The sequence below is a fragment of the Ochotona princeps genome, chromosome 11 (genome assembly GCF_030435755.1).
Source record: "Ochotona princeps isolate mOchPri1 chromosome 11, mOchPri1.hap1, whole genome shotgun sequence".
Lineage (NCBI taxonomy): Eukaryota > Metazoa > Chordata > Mammalia > Lagomorpha > Ochotonidae > Ochotona > Ochotona princeps.
The window spans coordinates 64,767,147-64,790,695 of NC_080842.1; the positions used below are offsets into that span (position 1 = coordinate 64,767,147).

At 50.4% G+C, this 23,549-nt stretch overlaps 1 protein-coding gene across 1 annotated transcript; it reads left to right on the forward strand.

The window, feature by feature from the left end:
* The first annotated feature begins 737 nt into the window (after positions 1-737).
* QDPR (quinoid dihydropteridine reductase) lies at positions 738-18,137 on the forward strand. The gene is made up of 7 exons (XM_058670281.1): positions 738-998; positions 2,911-3,003; positions 6,260-6,356; positions 8,356-8,496; positions 14,777-14,885; positions 16,309-16,392; positions 17,915-18,137. Exons 1-7 carry the CDS (start codon positions 894-896, stop codon positions 18,018-18,020), a joined length of 735 nt encoding a protein of 244 aa, XP_058526264.1. The 5' UTR covers positions 738-893; the 3' UTR covers positions 18,021-18,137.
* The last annotated feature ends 5,412 nt before the right edge of the window (positions 18,138-23,549 follow it).

Below are 23,549 nucleotides of genomic sequence, written 5' to 3' on the forward strand. Positions count from 1 at the left end.
GGCTTAACTAGCTGTGTTACATCGTTGGCCCCAACAGCTTTTTCTTGCTGAGAAAAGCCGCCTCACAGATGCTTCCCAGGAGTCCTCTCCCTGCTCCTTTCGCTAACGCCTTCTTCAGGCCTCTACCTCCCTGCCTTTAAGAGACATCCAGCCAAAGGGGTGGGCACGACCATCTGCACCTGCTTCAGCACCTCATGAGTTAACACTTCCTGGAAACCTGGTATTAATTTCCCAAGACACTTTTTTTGCATTAGGAGTCCTCATTTTAGAAGTGCAAATATTCAAATTGTAGGATACCATAACTTCTGTATCAGTCTTTCCCCCAAATAGCTATGTTAACACCTGCCAAGGTGAAAGAAGCCTGGAACTTACAGTGTCTGAAAGGCTCTGTAACCGAGGTGATGGTTAAAACGGTTTAACAATGTTCGACTGGCACTTTTTTTTTTTTTTTTTACAATCCTATCCATGTTCTATCACTATGACCACTATGATTCCCATTTTACTGGCCAGAAAACTGAGGTAGGAAGTAGTTAAGGAAGTTACTCAGGCCACACAACTGTTGGATATGGGGACCAGGCAGTGGGGCTTCCGAGCCCTCACTTTTATGTAGAGGAAAACATACATATTTTGTCTTAGCTGGCCCCTCTTGTCTGCTCAACGGGCTGTCTCGGAGCGCGGAAACCACGGGCGCATCCCCAGTGCCCCCCAGTCTCCGCCCTGCACCTGTCGGTGGCGGGGTGGCCGTGCGCTAGGCGGCAGTAGCGGGCGCGGCGCGGGGTGCGGCCGCCGCGCGGTCGCTCTTGGCGGGTTGGACCGGCCGGGGCGGGCCGGGGCGGGGCGCGGCGCTAGGGCTCCTCGCGGTCAGAGTCGCTGATCTCGGCGAGCAGACCAGGATGGCGGCGGCCGCGGCTTCGGGAGAGGCGCGCCGGGTGCTGGTGTACGGCGGCAGGGGCGCCCTGGGCTCACGATGCGTGCAGACCTTCCGGGCCCGGGACTGGGTAACGCTGTTAGGGCTGCGGGGGTGTGAGCCGGTGGGGCGGGCACAGGGGTGACTGCGAGGTCCGAGGTCTTCCAGAGCAACCTGGAAGGGCAGGGAGACGCTGGGGCCCCCGTGTGCTGCACGTGAGCGAACAGGACCCTGCGTCCCTTTGGTTTCTGAGAGCGGACAGAAAAAAAGGTTTCCCAGCCTCTCGGATGCTGCTCGCTGCTTTGCTTTGCTAAGTCTGTTTCAGCTGCTTGCACGGCCAGGTTCTCATTCCCAGAACGCCTGAGCGTGAGCAGAGCTGACAGGTGGTCAGGGAGTCTTGGGCCCAGCTGCAGCAGCAGAGTCAGGGCGTGAATCATCTTTACTGTCCCTTGATGGACGTCTGCGCTGAGTTCTGAGCACCTTCCTGGGATGGGAAGTGGGCTAGCGACTCTCTGCTCAAGGCGTGGGCCGGGGTAGACTTCTCCCCCAACATCTGGTCCAGGAACACACTTCTGAATGAGTCCTTGCACTGTGCAGCCTCCCTGGCCTCCACCTGCTGGAACCTGGGGCCGGTAGAGGACCGTGGCTGCCCAGGCCTGCAGAGATGGCACGTTTAAGGAGTGTCTGCCCAGGCAGGCCATGGTGCTGCTGAGACCCGCACACCCTTCGCTGCCATGATCCTCCCAGCCACTTGGCCTGGAGGGAAGGCCTGCTCTGGGGCTGTGACTTGGCTGAACCTCTGACTCCTCTTCTACCCCTGGCTTCCTGGCGCCTTTGTCTCCATATTCCCTGTGGCCCCTGGCATGGCAGTTATGTGTGTCAATGACTGGATGCTGTGCTCACAGCTGAAGGAAGGTATGCTTACCTTTGGGGCGTTCTGACCCAGGGACCAGGTGTCCCCTATGCTAGGAGCTGCAGCATCCTCATGGAAAGCCTTGCACTCATCTTGTGAATCACTAATTTTAAGGGTCCTGTCCTCCATTTTAAGGGCGAGGACCCTGCTGCCAAGCCTGAGCATGAGGAAGTAGTACCAGGATTCAAACCTGCTGTGTGTGCATCCTGAATTCAAAACCTGCTCCTCTCTTCCACAGGGCTGGGTCCCCTGGGGGTCAGATCTGGTCAGCCACCTGTTTTTGCACAGCCTAAAGGGTTAGGGCAGTTTTACATGTTCAGGGGTTGGCAACAAAGTCCAAAGAAGGGACAAATAGAAATTGCTTGTGATTTATATTTCAGCATCTAAATGATGCCTTTGAGTGGTGCCACACTCATCTTTTGCCCCTTGACAGGTACCACATGGCCAGCGAAGCCTGAAGTCGTTGCTTCTGCTGACCCGTGATGTCTGCGGGTCCAGAGTTAGGCTTTTAGACGCAGCCTTGTGGAGGGAGGTAGGCGTTTGAAGGCAGGATGGGCAGGGATGGGGTGCAGCGTGGCTCCAGCAGGCTTGCCGTAACCCAGTGGACCTGTAAGGAGGGTGGCGGGTTAGTTGCCAGTTCCTTTGCTTATTGGAACCTCTCATTTCTGAACCTTTTCATTTGTAGATTCAGATAAATCCTCAACCCCCAAATCCCAAATTTGAAAGTCTACACTGTCTGCAACTTTCTGGTAGATGGATGCCACAAGTGGGGAATTCTACACCATGGGATTTGTGTGCACAGTTATTAAAAATCCTATGTGAAATTGCCTTCAGAAGGTTGTGTTATGCGGCATATTTGAAACAAATTAATTTGATGTTTAGACTCGGGTTCCACCCCATGCTATCTTGTCATGTATGGGGATGTTCCAAAACCCGAGGAAATCAAACCCTTCAACGCTTCTAGTCACAAGCACTTGGGATTCAGGATGCTCAGTCTCCGGCGTGTCTTCTCACCCGCTCTGAGCACGGTCTTAGAAGACACAGCAGCCCGTTGTCTCTTACCCGAGCCGCTTTCTTCCCTTGGCTCCAGTGGGTGGCCAGCATCGACGTGGTGGAGAACGAAGAGGCCAATGCCAGTGTTGTCGTCAAAATGACAGATTCCTTCACTGAGCAGGCGGACCAGGTAACCTTGCGAGACCCTGTGGGAGTCAAGCTCCCGGTAGGAATTCCCACCTGGCCATTTCCCTTTTTCTTTTCAATGATTGTTTTCAGGTCCTGAGAGCTCCTGTGCGGTTGGGCATTTAACCTTGCAGGGAAGCCTCAGTTGAGATGCCCACGTGCCGTATCACAGCCAGGGCTCCGTGCCTGCCTCCTGCTCCCGCTAAAGCAGACTCTGGGAGGCACCCAATGACTTGGGTCCCTACTGCCCACAGGGGAGACCTGGCTTACTGTCCCATCTCCTGGGATCACCCTGGCCCAGTCCCACCTCTAGGGGCATTTGGGGCAAAGTAATGGTTGGATGGATATCTTAGATGGCAGTCTCAGTGTTCTGGAGCAGCTCTGCCTTCCAAAGGAGGAGTTGTTTAACGTTTTTCGTGCCAGTGTTCCCGCCTGTGCTCCTGGGAAGCCTGTGGTTCTCCGTGGGTTGTACACCCACAAGGTGGCGGGGCCCTCTAATAGCATGAACGCTGGGTTTCAGACACTGAGTGACATGGCCAGGGAGTTGGTTAGTGGCGAAGTAACAGCATGGGCAAACATTAATGAGTTCAAGTACCACTTGATCTATGACTGGCTCTACTTTGTTTTCTTCTTAAAATTTTTTTTCATTTTGGGCTCGGCAGCATGGCCTAGTGGCTAAGGTCCTCGCCTTGATCCCATATGGCCGCTGGTTCTAATCCCGGCAGCTCCACTTCCTCTCTATCTCTCCTCCTCTCAGTATATCTGACTTTGTAATGAAAATAAAATAAATCTTTAAAAAAAATTTTTTTTTTTCATTTCATTGGAAAGAGAGATTGAGATTGTCCATTGGGTCAATTTCCAAATGCCTGTGGAAGACATGGCAGGGTCAAGATAAAGGAGCCAGGAACTCATCCCAGGCTGTCGAGGTGTGTGGCAGGGACCCAATAGCTCAGACCGTCACCTGCTGCCTCCCACGTGCACATAGCAGGGAGGCAGGGGGAGCAGGACTAAAACGTAGGCCCTGGCTGTGGTCAGACCAAGCGGGTTGTAATGCCCAGCTCATCGGCTGTAAGCTATGCTCTCCCTTCTTCCACCTGGGTCTTGACATTGTTTGGTGTTTTATGATCCTTAGATATGTTTCATGATGAATTTAAAATATTTTAAGGGTATCTCGTCTCAGCCTTTTGGTGAAGATCACATGTAAAATATTTTAAAGGTAATGAATGTGTGATGTGGGAGAAGACAAGCAAAACATAGAGGGAAAAATGATGTATGCTCCACCATAGAGTCAGTGTTTTTGGTGTTTTCTTTTCATTTAACTCTCCAGATACACTTGTTAGGACCTAGAAGTTTCAGGAATAAAACCCTGGGTGTAACTCTACTGCTCGTGGGCTTTTTCCATGGGGTCGATTTGACATGGGTCAGACTATGAAAGTCAAATGGTTTGTTCCAGATCATGTACAGTCAGCCCTTGACATCTTTGTGGAATTGATTCCAAGACTTGTCTGAATACCAGCGTCTATTTATGATCAAGTTCCTTGCATACAAATGGTATGAAGTATGTTCAGAAAGTTCACGGAACATTATTGCTATAAAAAAGAAAAAGGACTTTAAAAAACTCTTTAAAATCAATTTGATTTGTTTGAATGGCAATGACAGGTCTCTCAGATGCTGGTTCAACTCCCAGATGACTGCACCAGCTGGAGTTGAGCTCAACTCAAGTGAGGAGCTGGGAGCCGGGAGTTCTCTCCTGCTTTCCCATGTGGGTAACAGGGCCCAAGTGTTTGGACCTGTGTCTGTTGTCCTCCCTGGTGCGTTAACAGGGAACTGGATCAGGAACAGAGCAGCTGGAACTCAAAGCAGGTGTTCACAAAGGGAATGGTGAGTGGCATCGGAAGTATTGGCTTCACCCGATGTACCACTAAGCCAGCCCCCCAAAGTATTGGCACCAGAATGAAGTTTTAATTCCATTTTCAACAGACTTTTTTGCAGTACCCTTGCATGTGCGTTTTAACTATGTACATACTCTGAATTGTTTCTAGATGACGTATAATTCCCAAAACAGGATTGACATAGTTTTGTGTAGGGAACTAGCAGGAAAGCCTGTACCTGGTTAGTATAGGTGTAGTTTTTTCCTGGATATTTTCTGTCTGAAATCAGTTCATAGATAGAATTGGCTTTGTTTTTGTTGTTAAAACTTAATAGCTTTCTAATGTTTGCTATATTTAATTGACACAGATTGGCCCTAGTGAGTTTAATTGTAAAATCTGACAGGTAAATAGTAAAATTAGTTGCCAGGCACCTGTCTCAGTGCGTTGTTCACATGATCACATTCCCCAAATGGCCATAAAGGTTGGAGCTGAGCCGAACCAAGGCCAGGAGCCGGGAGCTTCTTCCAGGTCTCCCATGTGGGTGCAGGGTCCCAAGCACTTGAGCCATCCTCTGCTGCTTTCCCAGGCCATGCAGGAAGCTGGGTTGGAAGTGGAGCAGCTGGGATATGAACTGGCACCCATATGGGACATGGAGGCTTAGCCTTACTACTCTAGAGCACTGTCCCCTTGAAGGTGGGTCATAAAGCAATTGAGGTATTATTACCTTACCCATTCTAGAGAAATGAGCAACAGGATTGCAATTGATAGTAACTGTTTTTTTTTTAAAAATAAATTATAACAAGAGGTATACTTAAATCTTTAGTGCCTTAAAATTTCCAGCAAACATGGACGGAGAGAGATTGTTATCTTGACACCCCCAACCACCACCATTTACTCAGTATTTGCCAATGTTTTGTGATTGACTACTTTTTTTTTCTCGCTCTGGATTTTCTTTAAGGGTTTCCAAGGCATTTCCTTTGAGTGAAGGGGATGTTTGCAGTCTGGAGACGTGGTCGTCTTGGATTATAATTGTGTGATATACAGAGTGAAAGGCAGAACATTAGCTCTGGGCTGGGAAGCTCCAGGTGGTTATAAACAAAGCTGTTTCCTGCTGTATTAATTGTCTTATTTTCGGGGGTGCTGATGTCCCCACCTTTTGGGCTGTTTGTAAGGAGCTCTGAATTGCTATATAAACATAATGAAATATCGTTGGATTTCATTATTCAAAACGCTCATCAGAGATTAATCTTCCATTTAATTTTCAAAGTATTATGGCCAGTGTCAAAACTAGCTTAAAAAGAAGAAAAAACAGAGATGGAGGTGGACTGTACAGATAGCAGCCTGCTGGAGTTCTTCCATTCTATCAGCTGGATGTTTCCTGTGTTCAAGGTGACTGCGGAGGTGGGAAAGCTCCTGGGAGAAGAGAAGGTGGATGCGATTCTCTGTGTGGCTGGAGGATGGGCCGGAGGCAATGCCAAGTCCAAGTGTGAGTCCTTTCCTGAGTTAATCATTCATCTCGGATTGATTGTGGCCCTGGTGCCAGGCCAGCTGTTGCTGTGTGTCTTCCAGAACATTCACAGTCAGCGCTCCCATTCTTCACATGAGGAAGAAATGGCCCACACAGGGGGACGTTGAGTCTTGTCTACCCAACAGTGGGAGAGTGCAGTCAGCATTGTTTCTGGCCCAGCCTTACAGGGCTTGTTAACCGTTTGGGAGTTGCAGGGTGTGTGTCAGTGGGAGGGCACATCTGCGGGTTGAACAGTCAACACCGAACTTTTACTGAAGGTGATTCCATTTTCAGCTCTTCTGTATAAACATTTTCAAACGTGCAGAGAAGTTGAACAGTCCCTTAGGCCCTCCATATCAATTCCACACACATGAGATCTAGGGTCGAGTGTCCATAACTTGAAAAGTCGAACTTCAAAACTTCCTGAGCACCGACAGGACCTCCCCTCACCCCAACCAGGTGTGCAATTTATGCCTGGCCTCACGTGGTCAGTCCCAGTCAAAACGTACCCATACTAAAGATATTGTGTAAGAGAACCTTCACGCTCTAAGTAGATATCATACTTGTATATAAAAGAAATACATTTTGTGTTTAGACTTGGTTATACCTCATTATATATGTAGACATATTCCAGAGTCAGAACAAAAGAATGTGAAAGGAAACTCTGAAATTGGAGATACTTCTGGCCCCACGAAAGTCAGATGAAGTACGCTCTGTCGTGGCTAACATTTGTCCTTGCACCATCCTAGGCTCCCCTGCTTTGCTGTGTGTGCATTCTGTGATTTATCAGCTGTTTGAAAGCAAGACGACAGATCGTATTTCAGCTCATGTCTCCAACAAGTCTAGCTGTGTAAATTGACAGGAATCTGGACAGACTACTATCCAGTCTAGATTCACATTTATTCTATGGCTTTGACTGACTTATTTCATTCAAAGTTGTTGTGCTATATGGTGTCATTTTTACTTTTCTTAACTTAGAAATTATTTTCTTGCAGTAAGACTTTGTCATTAGTCCAAGACTGTTTTCATATAAAATGCCCCATATTTCAATTTGACCATATCTTCAAGGTGCCGTTGGATTTTCTCCTTTATTCCTGGCATTTCCTGTGAAATGGAGGTTAGGTCTAGAGACTTGACTAGGTTCTGGTTAAACGTTTTCGAGGCAAGAGCTCTTGCTACTGATGTGGTAGTCTTCATTTTACATCACATGGGAAACTCAGCATGTCAGATTTCCCCACCTGTGGGGATGCCAAAGTTGATGGCTGGTTGAGGTGATAACTACCAGCTCTCATTTGTGAAGGTGCCGTTTCCTCTTTGCCGTGAGGAAATGATGTGTGGGATCCTACTCTGGAATGGTGAGAATGTCCTGTTCCCCAAAAACGTGTCACTGCAAGCATCCTTCAGCAGACCCTGCTTCAGGCTCTTACACTGGATATTGGCAGTTGGTCATTTTGGCTTTTGTATTGCTATAAAAATGCCCTAAGCTGGGAACTTTATGAAGAAAAGGTTCAAAGAGTATGGCCCTGTAATCTTGGCTTCTTGTGAGGGTTGTGACCGCTTCAGGCATAGCAGGAAAGAGCGCTTTGGCAGTACAGAGAGAAGAGGGGGAGTTGACCTGCTCTACAGCAACTCCGCCATGGCAGCCCATCCCATCCCATTCTCGTGAGGTCTTGAGAGAACCAACCCGTGCTTGGAGAAGGACATGAATCCAGGGTAAAGGTGGTGTCCTTATGATCTAATGACTTCTTAAATCTTCCCCCACCTCTCAATACTGTTAGATCGGCGACCAAGCTTCTGGCATCTTTGGGAGGCCACTCCTGTCGTAGCAATGGCAAATTTGTGGTTATGTTAGGTGGACCGTGTTGTGGAACAGGATTGGGGGCTGGGAGGGCTTTCTTGAGCGTCGGGCTATAGAAGTTGAATTTGCACTTTTGTTTTCCTCCGTGGGAGTACTGAAGCCACTTTTCCCCTTTGCCAGCTCTCTTTAAAAACTGTGACCTCATGTGGAAGCAGAGCATGTGGACGTCCACCATCTCCAGCCACCTGGCCACCAAGCACCTCAAGGATGGAGGCCTCTTGACGTTGGCTGGAGCCAAGGCAGCCTTGGATGGGACTCCTGGTAAAGCCTTTTGCCTTTATCTGTGAAATGGGAATATTTACCTTGCTTGCTGGGGCTACTGGACGCTTCTATGGGACAAGGATTAGTAAAGGCCCTGAACCGCTGAGGGACTTCGATGTGTTGGATGAATTCAGCTTCCTTTTAGTTCAACATCCTTTTAGGGGAGGGATCCTGGCAGCCTCATAAATAAACAGTGATTTGTTAATCTCTGATCCAGTTAGGAGAGAGTGGTGTTGCAGGTATTAATTAGTTAATAACACATGTTACTGTAGCCCCATGGTGTTTATGGGTCTCAGGCAAGCAGCTCAGAGCTTAGAAATCACCAGGGCTTTAGAACGAGAGAAATTAGAGCTTGGAGTATTCTTCACCCCAGTCTCACCAAATTTCTGCTCATGAAACAGTTACAGTAATAGCCAACTTGAAAAGAAGCAAGAAAGCTGTAGAGGTGGAACTGGGTACAAAGTGCCCAGGGACATAGGAGGCATCAGTCAGGGGTTGTTCTTTCTGTGTTCCCAGGTACCCTGGGTCTTCCTGTATTGACAACAAGTGCTGTTTTTATGTGCAAGGTAAATGGTAGGCCTTGTATTCACAATTAGAGAGTAGGTCTTACTGTAAGCACGCTTTGCCTTTCACACCTAAGCTCATTTAATCTTGCAGTAGGCATCAGTTTTATCTGTTCTAATTTATGGGCTAGGAACTGAAAACTTAGAGTTAAGTAACTTGTATGAGTTTATGCAGTAAGTTACAAACTTTGCTTTGGACCCAAACCCTGACCATGCATTTTCCTTTATGGTATGGAGACCTGACTTAGCCTTGGCGTTTTGGCTGCTTGTGTTAGAGTCCTGGGCCAGCCACGGGTCGGGAGCCTGAGGCTGTAGGGATGTGTTTCTTACAGTTCTGGACTCTGCAAGCCTGAGCCCAGGCTGTGGGCGGGTCGGTGCCTCCTGCGGCCTCTCCCCTTGGCGTGTGGATCTGACCCTCCACCTGCGCCCTCATGTGGCCCTCATGTGGCCCTCACGTGGTCCTCCCTGCATGATTTTGTGCTTATATCTTCTTTTCTTCAAGATTGATTTATTTGATAGGCGGGGTTACTGAGAGAGTGGGGTGGGAGGAGAGAGAGACAGAGACGTCTTGTTTGTTGGTTCGCTCCCTAAATGACCACAGCCACAACAGTCAGCTGGACCAGTCTGAAGCCAGGAGTCAGGAGCCCAGCCAGAGCTTCTTCTGGGTCTCCCACATGGATGCAGGGACTGGAGCATGTGTACCTTCTTCCACTGCTTTCCCAAACACGTGAGCAGAGAGCTGGATCAGAAACGGGGCAGCCAGGACTTGAACTGGTACCCATATGGGAAGTCAGCATGGCAGGCAGTGGGTTTACTCACTACACCACAGAGCAGGCCCTGTGTGTCTGTATCTCCAGTTCCTCTTATAAGGACACTGGTGATATTGGGCTGGGTTCACCCGAATGGTCTTGTTTTAACTTCCTTACCTCTTTAAAGATCTTGTCTCCAAATACAGTTGCATTCTGTGATATTGGGCCTGGGATTTGGGGACTGGTCCTCCCACTGGATAGGGATGTAAGACTCCACATAGGAAGCACAGAGAGGCAGGGATGTTTCCACCGCACCCGGTTAGACTCTGCCTAAGAGGGGAGGGATGGGAGAGCGTTTTTTTGACCTGGTCAGTAAGGGGCCTCGGATACCTCCTCAGTTTTCACAGAACTTCCTCAACTGGGAGGCTTTGACTAATTAGTAGTATCTTACCCCCCATTTCTTACATTTCTGAAAGCATTTGCTCTTGGGCCTGTGGCTGCTGCAATAATTAAAGCTGTGTAAATGTTAGATGTGCGTTTGATTGAGATCTGAATTTTATTAAAAGGGACACAGCAGAGAAGCACTGGAAACGACATGGAAAGATGAATGAAGGCCTGACATTTAAAAGGCAGAACCCCAGGCGGAAAGACTCATTGGGCTGAAGGTCAAGAGCCTGACTCCCCTAGGTCTGAGATACGCAGTTCTGGCTGACAGTGGCGTTTGAGGAGTTTCAGACTTCACTGTGCTGCGAAACAGTGCAGCTTTCAACTTTTTGCTTTCAATACACTGTAGGAAATTATTGAGCTAGCCACTGCTTTGTTATAAAGTAGCCTTTCTGTTGGATGATTTTGCCCAACTGTAGACTGACATTAAGTGTTCTGCACATATTTTTAAAAAATGACTTACTTTTATTGGAACGTGAGATATACAGAGAGGAGGAGAGACAGAGAGGAAGATCTCCCATCTGATGATTTACTCCCCAAGTGGTTGTAACGGTCGGAGCTGAGCCAATCCGAAGCCAGGAGCCTGGAGCCTCTTCCAGGTCCCCCATGTGCATGCAGGGTCCCAAGGCTTTGCGCCGTCCTCGAATGCTTTCCCAGGCCACAAGTGTGGAGCTGGATGGGAAGTGGAGCTGCCGGGATTAGAACTGGCGCCCATATGGGATCCTGGTACAGGTAAGGCGAGGACTTTAGCTCCTAGGCTACCATACCGGGCCTCTGCATATATTTTAATATAAATATAAAATATAAAACTATAAGTGATTATTTGAAAAGCAGAAAGGGAGAGAGAGATTAAAAAAAAGATCTTCCATTTGCTGGTTCAGTCCCCAAACATCTGTAACAGCTGGCACTGGTCTGGTTAAAAATAGGCACTTGGAACGTCCTCTCTATGTGCTGTGGTGTGGGTGGCAGGGACCCAAGCACCTGAGCCATCCTCTGCTGCCTCCTGGAGTCCAGGGAGCGGGGATGTGAACCAAGACACCCGGTCGCCTGATGTTACCACTATGTCAAACACCTGCCCCAGGGATAAACCCAATGAGGATGGTGGGATCCCTTTTGCTTACCATTTAAGGATCTGTGCTGGGATTAGATATCTGGTTTTGGAGACCACATTGGTCCTTTTATACTTTGGTAAAAGGCAACTATTTTTTTAGTGAAATACATTATTTTTTCCATTTCTTGCAAGTGATCTGGCCCACTGTGTCCTGCACGAAGGCCTGGGTGGCAGGCTGGTTGCTGGCCTCTGTCGGAGTCCCTGCTCTTGGGTTGGTAGAGCGCTGTGGGGTGTGAGCCTGGAGGCTGCCTCGCGGGACATTCATGTCCTGGTGTGTTCTCATCATGGAGGAGTTCATGACATTTTTATACTGCCATGTGCCTCCCGCCTCCTGACTAGGCAGAGAAGCTGAGTTGGTGGGATATTCTTCACTGGCTCCTAGGGAACTCAAGCGTTCTGGTGATTGGGTCCCCAGCTGGTTGGTGATGCCTCTTCTACTATCCTTTATTTGTTTTCATTTTATTTGAAACGTAGAGAGACAGAGGAATAGAAATAGAGAAGGATCTTTTTTTTTTTTAAGATTTCTCTTCCCCCCTTTTATTTATTTATTTTTTCTCATTGGAGAGGTACACCTACAGAGAGAAAGATCCGGCATCCACTGCTTCGTTCCACAAATGGCTGCAATGCCCAGAGCTAAGCCTATCTGAAGCCAGGAGCCAGGAGTTCCTCTCCCCCCGGGTCTCCCATGCGGGTGCAGGGTCCCAAGGCCCTGGGCCATCCTCTGCTGCTTTCCCCGGCCACAAGCAGGGAGCTGGATGGGAAGTGGGGTATCCTTGATACGAACTTGTACTCACATGGAATCCCAGCACGAGCCAATAGTGCCGTTGCGCTGGGCCCAAGGGAGAGCTTTCATCTTCTGATTCTTTCTGCAAATGTCTAATAGTCAGTGCTGGGCTAGGCCAAAGCCAGGGGCCCAGAACTCACTCTGGATCCCCTGTGTAGGTGGCAGCAGGTTCCAGGTCCTTTTTACTTCCTTTTTTAAAAAGATTTATGTATTTTTATTGCAAAGTCAGATATACAGAGAGGAGAGACAGAGAGGAAGATCTTCTCACTCCCCACATGGCCGCAATGGCTGATGCTGTGCCGATCTGAAGCCAGGAGCCAGGAACTTCCTCCAGGTCTCCCACATGAGTGCAGGGTCCCAAAGCTTTGGACCGTCCTCGACTGCTTTCCCAGCCCACAAACAGGGAGCTGGATGGGAAGTGGAGCTGCCGGGATTAGAACCAGCACCTGTATGGGATCCCGGGGCACGTTCAAGGTGAGGGCTTTGGCCACTAGGCCATGCTGCCGGGCCCCCTTTTTACTTCTTTTTAAAGGAACAAAAAGAATTTATTCCCATTTCTTACTCTTTTTTAAAAAAATATTTAACTTATTTGAAAGAGCTGTGGGGAGAGGGAGAGGTTTTCCATTCACTGGTTCACTCTCCAGATATTCGCAACAGCCAGGGCTGGGCCTGGGGGAAACAGGAGCCAGGAGCCTGCTCACAGGAGAGGCAGGGGCCCAGCCACTCAGGTCACTTCCCACTGCTTTCCTGGGTGCGTTGGCAGGTTGCTGGGTTGGAAGTAGAGCAGCCGGGATGCGAACCGGCCTCCACCTGAGATGCTGGCGTCACAGGAAGTGGCTGTATGTGCTGTGCCACAAGGCTAGCCCTCAGATCCTGAGCCATCAGCTGCCGCCTTCCAGGTGTGCGTGAGCAGGAGGCTGGATTGGAAGCAAAGGCACGTGACTGGAGTCAGGCTCTTTGATATGGGACGTGAGTGTCCTGAGCAGTGTCTTCAGGCCTGAGCCAGATGCCCATGCCTGCTGTTAGCTGCTGTGGGGTTCTGAAGGATGCTCTTGTTTTTCCAAGAACGTTTTGAGGTGCCCTGATTTGTCAAAGTTTGCTCAAATGGGTGCTGTACCAGCATTGCAATTCTGTTACCCTTCATTTAAGTTTGCATTAGACACAGATAGCATTACGTTGAGGTGCTGGGCTCAGACCAAAGCCCTCTGTCCACTGCACCTGTTTGCAGCTGCTTTCAGTGTGGGGTAACTACTGACCCTTGACTACAAATTAAAAAGCATCAACACCAACACCAATGTGCAGTGATTTTAGCTGACTTTGTGAAGATCACCTGGCTCCCAAGTGGGCAGCAGGAGCAGACTGGCCAGATGAGGAAGTGGTGGCCTGAGCTGTTGTCTGAGTACCTGCTTGGCTGGCAGGGAACTGTGCTGATTCTGCCCTGGGAAGGTGTGAGGACGGAGCTGATCCCTTAGGGAGCAGGGTCTTGCCCGGCTGCCAGCTGTCAGTCTGGCTCTTCCAGGGCATTTGAATCAGCAGATGGGAGCTCGCTCGCTCTCTCTGCTTATCAAATAATTCAGCCTATCCTTCCCTTCATGGAATTTATCTCATTTTGAGAGCAAGTTGCTTTTGTGCCTGGTTTTGGGGCCTTGGGCATCGATGTGACACTGGGCAGATGCAGAGAGAGCTGCTGCCCCATGCCCGAGGCACAGTGACGAGGACTGGCATCTGGCCTCCTGGCCTGGCCTTCAGGTCCTTCCTACAGTCAAGGAGCCACCTTGGCTTTCTTGCTGTGTCTAACACTGACCATGGGCACTCTTAGGTAGAAGAGGCTGGGAGATTTACGATGAATGACGTGGGGTTTAGATGCCTGGGAGCAGGCACACCCTGCCAGCCCCTTTTTCCCAGGTGCTGGCTCTGACATCAGAGTGAGGCAGGTGTGGGTAATGCTAATCAGAAAATGCAGCATCAAGGCCAAACTGCATGACGCCAGTTGTGTCCAAGGAGCACAGTCTGTCCTCCCCACCCCTGAGAAGAAAGTGGCCTTAATGACCAACAGACTTGAGCTTGACAGAGTGGACGGGTGCGTTGTCACCAGGACAGACTCAGTGACCATAAGCCGGTGGGAGCTTCCCTTGCTGCCCCCCGCCCCGGGGAGAGCATCTCCCAGGCCAGGGGCTTAGCCAGGCCACTCAGGCCCAAAGCGGTGCCTCCGGCCCGTGCAGTCAGTGCGTCCCACACCTGTGGGTTCCCTTTTTGCGTGGGCTCTCCTGTGTGGGCAGCTTAGGTCCCTGCTTCCTCTCCTGTGTCCAGAAGGAGAAACAGCTCAAGTTTGGCTTGGGAGAGCAGGCTTCTAGCTCCAGGTCTGGGAGCCTGCCCACTACTCATGGCCAACTGAGAATAGAGCGTCAGTGACCCTGCAGTGGCCCCTGGGAGCCTCCGTTCTTGGAAGCTGGCCAGAGCCACACGCTCAGCACTGACCCTCCCTCTTGGCTCACTGTCCCCGTCTGAAGGTGGAGGCCAGGTGCAGCTGCGGGTAGAGATCTCAGGAAAGATTGCTCACAAGAAGCCTGTGTCTCCCCACGGTCACTCTAGTGGCCCCTGTAACTGAGCTGTTTTCTCTCTTTCCCAGGGATGATCGGCTATGGCATGGCCAAGGGCGCCGTCCACCAGCTCTGCCAGAGCCTGGCCGGGAGGAACAGTGGCATGCCGCCCGGGGCCACTGCCATCGCGGTGCTGCCGTACGTGTGGGCTGCCCGTCGCTGAGTGTCCATCTTGGTCTGGGGGGGCGGGTCACTTTCCCCTAGGGATTTGTGAGTGTTATCAACCCGGGTCCTAAAGCTGCCCTAACACACTACCTGACACTGAGTCATTTGTAGACCACAAACTTATTGCTTACTGTTCCAGAGGCCAGGAAGTTCAAGGTCACGGCACCAGCCGGTTGATATCTGGTGAGCTCCCTGGTCCTCGTGGGTGGAGCCACTGATGTCTCATCCCATACTGAGAGGGCAGGGGCCTCCCTCCAGCCTCTGGGCTACTGACCTCACTCCCTTTCATGAGGGTAGGGCCTGTGTGAGCTGATGGCACCCAAAGGGGTGTGTGTGTGTGTGTGTGTGAGAGAGAAACTGTCGGGGATGTTTCATTTGTGTCTGGAGGTCACAAGCCCCTTTTCCCTGGAAGGATGCCTACGCCAGCCAGCCTGGCTCTTGCCTATGGGCTTGTACAGAGCACCCCGGGGTTGCTCGAGGTTACACTGGCTGAGCCTTGCAGGTCCCTGTTGGTTGTAAGGTTCTGTGATGCTGTGAGCTGGCGTCACCACTGTCTCGAATGATGCCTGAGGCTAACTGTGCTTGGCAGAGTCGTACACAGAAAGAATTCTTTATTCTCTAGCTCAGTGTCTGAAAGTTTCATGGGAAATGGCTTTCTCTTAAAAAAAAATGTGGCTTTTCAGTGTCCCCCTATTTAAATGAGCGGTGTTGCACTTAGATCTTCTTTAGAAGTGACTCTACTCTATTTAACAGAGAGAGAGAGAGAGAGAGAGAGAGAGAGAGAGAGAGAGATGTCTTTCATCTGCTAGTTCATTCCCCAGATGGCCACAATGGCTGGAGCTGAGCACATCTGAAGCCAGGAGCCAGGAGCTTCTTCCAGGTCTCCCCCATGGGTACAGGGGCCTAAGGGCTTAAATCGTCCTCTGCTACTTTTGCAGTTCATAAGCAGCGAGCTGGATTGGAAGTGGCACACCTGGGACATGAACCAACACCCTGATGTGATGCCAGTGCTGCAGGGGGAGGCTTAGTCTACTAACCCTCTTTGCTGGCCCCTCAATATTTTTTCCGCCTATTTTATTTTTAATTTTATGATACAATCTCAAAGGCTCTGAGATTTCCCTTACAAAATTTATTTTTTTTTTAAAGCAGGCCAAATGTGGACCCTTACTCTTTTATCCTTGTCTGCCTAAAGGCTCGGCCACAAAGTGCTTTACTCTGATGTGACCTGTGGATGTGGGCAGCTCCCTGGCCTCTGATTGCTCTCCTGCCCAGCACGCTGTCCAGATGTCAGCCTCAGGGCCAGAGGCTGTGTGGGTGGAACTGCTGACCAAAAGGACTGGACGCCTGCTCACGTCAAGGTGATTCACAATGACACGCTTATCTCTCCACTTTGCAGGGTTACCCTGGATACGCAGATGAACAGGAAATCAATGCCGGACGCCGACTTCAGCTCCTGGACACCCTTAGATTTCCTGGTTGAGTGAGTATTCCACTAACAAGGAGATGCCAGCCACCTTTCTCTGCCTTTTGTGGGTCAGAGGACAAGCCTGTGTCCTTGTGGATTGTCAACATGGGGGTCTTGGAGGGGACCAGGCTCTAAGGGTTTGGCACACTAGGACCTGGATCTGGGGACAGGTGGTAGACGGTGCCAGCCTGGAACCTGTGACAGATTGAGTATGTCGCTTACCTGCCATGGGCCTCCGTTTCTGCATCTAGGCATTGAAATGCACCGTCATGGTGGGAGGTGTTGATGTGGCCACATGTGCTGCCTGGTAGCAGGTACCCAGGTAAACTCAGCAGCAGTGTACGGGAGGGGAACACCGAGCCAGAGGGTGTGGGATTGTGTGTTGAGCTCAGTGCTGGGCCACTGAGCTTCATTTTTGCTTTGCTTTGTACAAATCGAGCATTAGGCACCATTCCCAGTCCAGGCCGAAACAAGTGTCGCGTCCCTGTTAACACTGTGGGGACTGGAGCCACACTGCCTGGGCCACATCCTGGCTGTCACATCACCCTCTTACTCCCTCCCCATAGTTAGAATGGCCTTGCTTATCCTGTCTAAGCTGAGGATACACTGGCCCCTGCACATCTGCACATGTGACTGGTCTCCTAGGGAGCCGTCCTCTGGCCCACTGGCCCCTACACGTCAGGACACGTGACTGGTCTCCTAGGGAACCGTCCTCTGGCCCAGCCCTGCTCTGCTCCCAGGGATGTGGCCATGAAACACCCCTAGTGCTCCAGGGAGCTGGTGTGGCACGTGGCCTTGCCGTGTGCTTTCTGATGGCTTGTGCAGCCTGGCGGTGGGAGCTGGAATGGATTGGCTGTTTTCCATTGCATCCAGCCCAGAAGGTTATGGCCTGAAACCAGGAGTGCCCCAGAAGAGAAGGCCTAAGGGAATTAAGTGAATTGCCCAAGTGAATGCAAATGCTCTGTTTCCAAAAGGCGTCAGTGACTTGTCACTCCTGCGACTTTTGGTGCCCTTTTCAGCCATGCTCCTCCTCTGGAGGGCCCAGTGTTCACGCCCCCCTGTACTGCTGCTGGTATTTTATTGCCATAATCTGTTTTTTACAGTTTTTTCTCTGTGCTTGGCCCACCTGGGATGCTCCATAGACAGTCACTAACACAAACAAAAACATTCATTTCCTCTTTCTCTTCAATTTGTGAGAAAGTAGTGTAGCCAAGTTTAAAGTATTAGGCATATGTCACTGGGAAATAATGAATTAATAATCAGTATTAAGCACTTAAAACTAATGTGTTATGAAGAATTCCAAGAGTGCAGAAAAATACAAGCATGGAAAGTTGAAATCACACTGACTCCTGCCCTTCCTGAATTTGAATGAGTTAAATTCTGGACTTCTAGGGCACCTGGGTGTAGGGTCCTGTGGCTTGGTGGCTTTGTCGTGGCTGCTCCTGTCTCCTCCACCCTCACAATTATTGATGTGATAATAACCACAAAATACAGGATCTTCACTTTGAAAATATAAAGCATCTTTTCTTTGTTCTAGCACTTTCCATGACTGGATCACAGGGAAAAACCGACCGAGTTCGGGAAGCCTGATCCAGGTGGTCACCTCGGAGGGAAGGACGGAGCTCACCCCAGCGTACTTCTAAACTTCCGTCATCCTGTTCGCGGTTCGGGAGAGTGGGTCCTGTTTCCCTCTCACGTGACGTTCACCTGCTTCCCCAGGATGGTGTACTGTGTTCATGTAAAACAAAACTCTGTGTGTGTGTGTGTGTGCGCGTGTACCAGCCTGTGAATTGCATCCGTCTGACTGTGGTGGGTGTAGGTGGCGGGGGAGACCGCCTGTCATTGACTGTGTGTTGGCTCTCTTTGGAGGAGACACTGTGACCCGTCCTTGACGGCACCTGCCCCTTTGTTGGAGTGAGCGTCGGGACTGGGCCATGTCGACGGCCCAGGTACCTCCGGGTGTCACGCATGTGTTGACCGTTGTTGCAGCCTTGAATGAAACTGCCTTACAAACCCTTGGCATCAGCCAAGTCCTGTGCACAGTGTCACCGTGCCCTGCCTGGCCACGGGCCAAACGTACGAGGGAGCTGCTTCTGAGTGTCTGGGTGCTTTCCCCTAATACACACCTTTTGAGCATTGCGTGGTCTCCCTTATTCGGGCCACGCTGGTGGCACAGCGGGTTAGGTGACTGTCAGTGGAGCATGAACTGCTGGTGGTCTTGCAGCGTGCTGTTCTGCAGAAGCGATGGGTTTCCATCCTTCCAGGAGTTCCTTTAACATAGCCTGGTGTTTCTGATGTTTTTCCACCTTGTAGCAACTTACTGCTTTCTGTGGCTAAATACCCCACTGAATGCATGAAGGGGTTTTCAAGCTCCATGGAAATGCTTGTTGTGAGAAAGCTGTGTGTGCGTCTTGCAATTCAATAAACTGTTAGTTTCTCCTTTCCGCAGACCATCTGAAGTGCCCGGATCTGCAGGGCGCCTTGGTGCTGCGTGGAGCTCCTCTTCAGTATGGGCTGTTTCTACCTTTTGGCTGTTGCGGGTGGGGGTGCCGTGAACAATCACGTGTGAGGATTTGCATATTGGCTTGCAGTTCTTTCAACTGTATAACTAAGAGTGAGATTGCTCACCTTGTACGAGGGAACCCAAGAAAGCTGATTTTCTTTCTTTTTCTTTCTTTAAAAATTTATTTATTTTTGGGCCTGGCACGGTAGCCCAGTGGCTAAAGTCCTCGCCTTGGATGCGCCGGGATCCCTTATGGGCACCAGTTCTAATCCCGGCAGCCCCACTTCCCATCCAGCTCCCTGCTTGTGGCCTGGGAAAGCAGTTGAGGACGGCCCAATGCTTTGGGACCCTGCACCCGCATGGGAGACCTGGAGGAAGAAGCTCCTGGCTCCTGGCTTTGGATTGGCACAGCTCCAGCTGTTGTGGCTGCCTGGGGAGTGAATCATCAGTCAGAAGATCTTCCTCTCTGTCTCTCCTTCTCTCTGTAAATCCAAAAAAAAAAAAATAAATTTTATTTTTCCAATAAAAATAAATTTTATTTAAATTAGGGTTAGGGTTATAAAAAAATAAAAATAAATTTTATTTTTATTGGAAAGTCAGATTTACAGAGAGAAGGAGAGACAGAGAGGAAGATCTTCCACCCCTGGTTTACTCCCCAAGTGGCCGCAATGACTGGAGCTGAGTTGGTCTGAAGCTAGGAGCTAGGAACTTTTTCTGGGTCTCCCATGGGGGTGCAGGGTCCCAAAACCTTGGCCGTCCTCAACTGCTTTCCCAGGGCACAGGCAGGGAGCTGGATGAGATGTGGAGCAGCCGGGGTACGAACCGTGCCCGTATGGGATTTATTTTTTGTGGTGGACATTTTTTACAAACCTTCTGGAGACCCCTTTGATTTGAAAGGCCGAGTTGCAGACAGAGAGAAGGTGAGACGAAGATCTTGCATTTGCCATTTCGCTCCGCAGATGGCCACAGTGGCTGTGGCCGGGTCAGGTTGAATTAGACAGGGACAGACCGGTCTACTAGTTCCCTCTCTGGATGTCTGCGCTGGCTGCGACTGGGCCAGAACAAGGCTGGGAAGCTGGATTTCACTCCCGCTCTCCCCCCGAACGTCAGGGACCCCGGCGCTGCTTCCCACGCACGTAGCAGCAGGAGGCTGGCATCAGGCCTGGGACCTAGTGTTGAACCAGGACATTTTGATAAGGGATACTTTAGATGGAGATTCTAATTCTAGATGGGCTGGAAATTTGAATAAGAAAAATGGAAGTGTCCATCTCATTGGTTAGCAAAAAATTGGAAGTTGGGGTCACAGGCGTAGCTAGTAACAATATATAGTACATGTGGCATTGAGTCTGCAAAGCCTGCTGGTGGGAAGGCCGAGTGGCAGACTTGCTTTGCCAGGTAATTTGCTGGTCTGTGTTCATTCTCTGAAACTTCGTACTGTTTGGTCTTGTAAGTTCATATCTTAAAATACTGTGCAGCCATTAGAAACAAGAACGTTTCATAACAAATGTAACTGCTACATCAATTACTGCAATCCTGGGAAACCCTGAAGTCCACCTAGGGGGTGTGGTTAGGTCATCCCCAGTGACTGTTTGTGCAACTGAATTGTTTGGCCTCAGGCTGCCCTTGGCCACAGTCTCAGTTGCTGTAAAGTTTCCTCATCTGTATGAACTGTAACCCAGCCCAGTGTGCAAGTACACCATCACCTACTCTCTTTTCTAAACAAATACTTTTGAAAAATTTTAAATTATTTTTTTATTGGAAAGTCAGAATTACAGAGAGGAGAGACAGAGAGGGAGATCTTTTATCTGATGATTCACTCCCCAAGTGGCCTTAATGGCCGGAGATGAACTGATCTGAAACCAGGAGTCAGGAGCCTCTTCTGGGTCTCCCATGCGGGTGCAGGGCCCAAAGCTTTGGGCCATCCTCGACTGCTTTCCCAGGGCACAGGCAGGGGGCTGGATGGGAAGTGGGGCTGCAGGGATTAGAACCGGCATCCATATGGGATCCTGGTACATGCAAGGTAAGGACTTTAGCCACGAGACTACTGTGCTGGACCCCATTGCCTACTCTTGCAGAGTGAGTCTGAGCTGGTCCTAAGCTGCCAGCCATCAGAGAGTGTCCAAATAAGATTGAAAACAAGCCCATGGGGCTGGCTGAGTACTGGCACCTGCTTTCTGTATGTCTGTCTGCTCTGGTTCAAAGCCGATCTCCTACGCAGGTCAGGGAGGTGGGTGTTCCGGAATGTTTTTGGTCAGATTCATTGCCTGAGTCTAGAATCTCAATGTCAGTTAAAACCTGCCAGACCAGATGTGCTACAATTTTGTCTATTTTAAAGATTTGTTTTTGTTTGAAAGGCAGAGTTACAGGGAGAAGGGGAGACACAGAGAGAGAGATTGTCCATCTCCAGGTTAACTCCCCAAATGGCTCAGGCAGAACTGAGCTGATCCAAAGCCAGAAGCCAGGAGTGTCTTCTGGTCTCCCACATGGGTGCAAGGGCCCCAATACTTGTGCCATCTTCCGCTGCTCTCCCACTCCATCAGGCAGGGGGCTAGATTATAAGTGGAGCAGCTGGGACACAACCTCGTGCTCATGTGGTAGCTTAGCCTGCTATGCCACAGTATTCAGCACCTATGATTTTGTCTTTTAACAAGATTATTGCAAGATTGGCAGCAATTCAGAACTGTTGAACTATCAAAACCACTTGAGCAGGACCCTCGGAGCATGCCCTACATTGGGGACCTGGGATGGGTGGGAGGCTTCTCTCTTTATCTGCCCCCTTACCCCAGACACAGAAAAACATAATAATAATAATGTGGAAACAATGGTCTTATCCACTTTCCTGTACTCCTTGACCCTTTGTGTCCTGATTAACTATGTAGAGATTATAAAAATAAGATGATTATAAAAACCCCGAGATTATTGCAATACTATGATGGTATAGTTCCTACACTAACCAATGAGGCAACTTCTATTATGCCCATTTTACAGATGAGATAAGAGTGGCCTAGAAATAAGTTACTTGCCCAGGGTCAACAGCAAGTAGCAAAAGCCAAGCCTTGGCTGGGACTTGAGAGTCTGTGCCCTCCGCTGCCAGACTGCACACAAGCCACTGCACGAAGGCCGACACAGTTTTACTAGCCTCATGAAAAATCGCATTTCCAAGCCATTCTCGGTGAAGGGAGCAAATCCTCCTGGTGTCCTGTCGGGCTAAAGGTGGCATAACTGACACGGGATCTCATGTGGCTCCAGTGATGGAAAAACACGTGCTACCAGAGTTGATGGATGCAGACAAGCTTTCATGTCCTTCACTGCCACGGAGATCACCAATGTCTTGGAGGTGCGAGTGAGCTGAAGTTTAGTGGGTGGGCGTCTTGCAAGCCTGCCAGGGAGAGCCAGCCATGTGCTGTGGGAAGGACGCCACGGCAGTGACAGCAGGGGCTCCCTGGGCGGGGGCGGGCTCCGCTGTGCTGTCCACAGTGCAGGCTGGTCTTCAGCACTGTTCTCTCCTGTCTTCCGTCATTCCCCTCTTGTTCGTTTAGTTCATTACAGGATCTGTCCTCATTTGGCTTTTTTCATCTCGCTTGCCCGGCTGTCACTGACCAGTGGCTGACTCCGTCTCTCTTCCATGCAGGAGCCCACATCTGCAGCCACACCGGGGGTGTCAGCGCTTCGTGGCCTGACTGCGCTGGTCCATGACCAGAGCGTGGGGACAGGGATAAACCACAGCAGCTCCGTGTGCCCTTCCAGCTCCTGCCCTGTCATTTCATCCTCAGGATGAGCCTGTTGGGCACTCTCACTCCCCCGTCTGACAGATGAGAGACAGGGGACACCTGTGTGCTTAGCGCACAGCTCCTGGTGACAGCTGCGATGACTACACAGTCACAGGTCCCTGTCCGGTCTTTCTGGAACTTTCAGAGCATTCATTGGGACCTGAGGGTGCTGATCTCACTGGACCCAACCCAGGAGGTTAAATAACCGACCAAAACTGCCCACTGTTTGCTAATCTGGGCAGTGGTGTTGGGACAGGCGGGGGTGATGGAGCTTGGCCTATTTCTCTGCCTCCTATCTGGTGAGCCTTTCCCCTCCACCCTTGGTGCTCCGACCCTCAGCTCCTGAAATGTGGCAGTGTTTAATACAGCATAAAGCCTTAAGTCCTGTTTAGAAATGGTAGGTAGCATTTGCCCAAACCTGGCAGATTCTTAGCTCAGAAGAAATCTGGCTGGGAAGGGCTTGCCCCTCCTCCCACCCCAAAGGTGCAGTGAGTTCCTCTGCCTGGCCCCAACTCCTCCTTTTCACAGCCTTCCAGGGACCGCCTTTTGCGGGGCCCCCTAAGTCAGAGCCCCCAGTTCCAAGCTCTTCCAGCTTTCCAGGTGGCAGTTTTTGCCCTATTTCTGTGGAGTGGCTCACCTCTTTATAACCCTCCTTATCCTCCCCGCAGCCTTGACATTCCGGGTTAGGGGACCAGAACGGTGATCCCGGTTCCTCTGGGGGCAGGGGATGGGCTGCTGGGAGCAAGGCTGGGGACCGGCCCTGACCCTCAGCCTCACCGGCCACCACGGTGACGGTGACGCAAGAGCCGGGAGCACTTTGATCCCAGCAGGGGCTCCTCTTCTGCCACCCACACCTGTGGCCTTGCAGGTGAAGCCAGGGAAAGGGGGCGGGGCCTGTG

Bases quoted from the DNA above. Each gene is read 5' to 3' on its own strand.
- QDPR (XM_058670281.1), top strand. From the start codon at position 894: ATGGCGGCGGCCGCGGCTTCGGGAGAGGCGCGCCGGGTGCTGGTGTAC. The intron at 8,497-14,776 runs GTAAAGCCTTTT...TCTCTTTCCCAG, and splicing joins AGCCTTGGATGGGACTCCTG to GGATGATCGGCTATGGCATG. The intron at 14,886-16,308 runs GTACGTGTGGGC...TCCACTTTGCAG, and splicing joins ACTGCCATCGCGGTGCTGCC to GGTTACCCTGGATACGCAGA.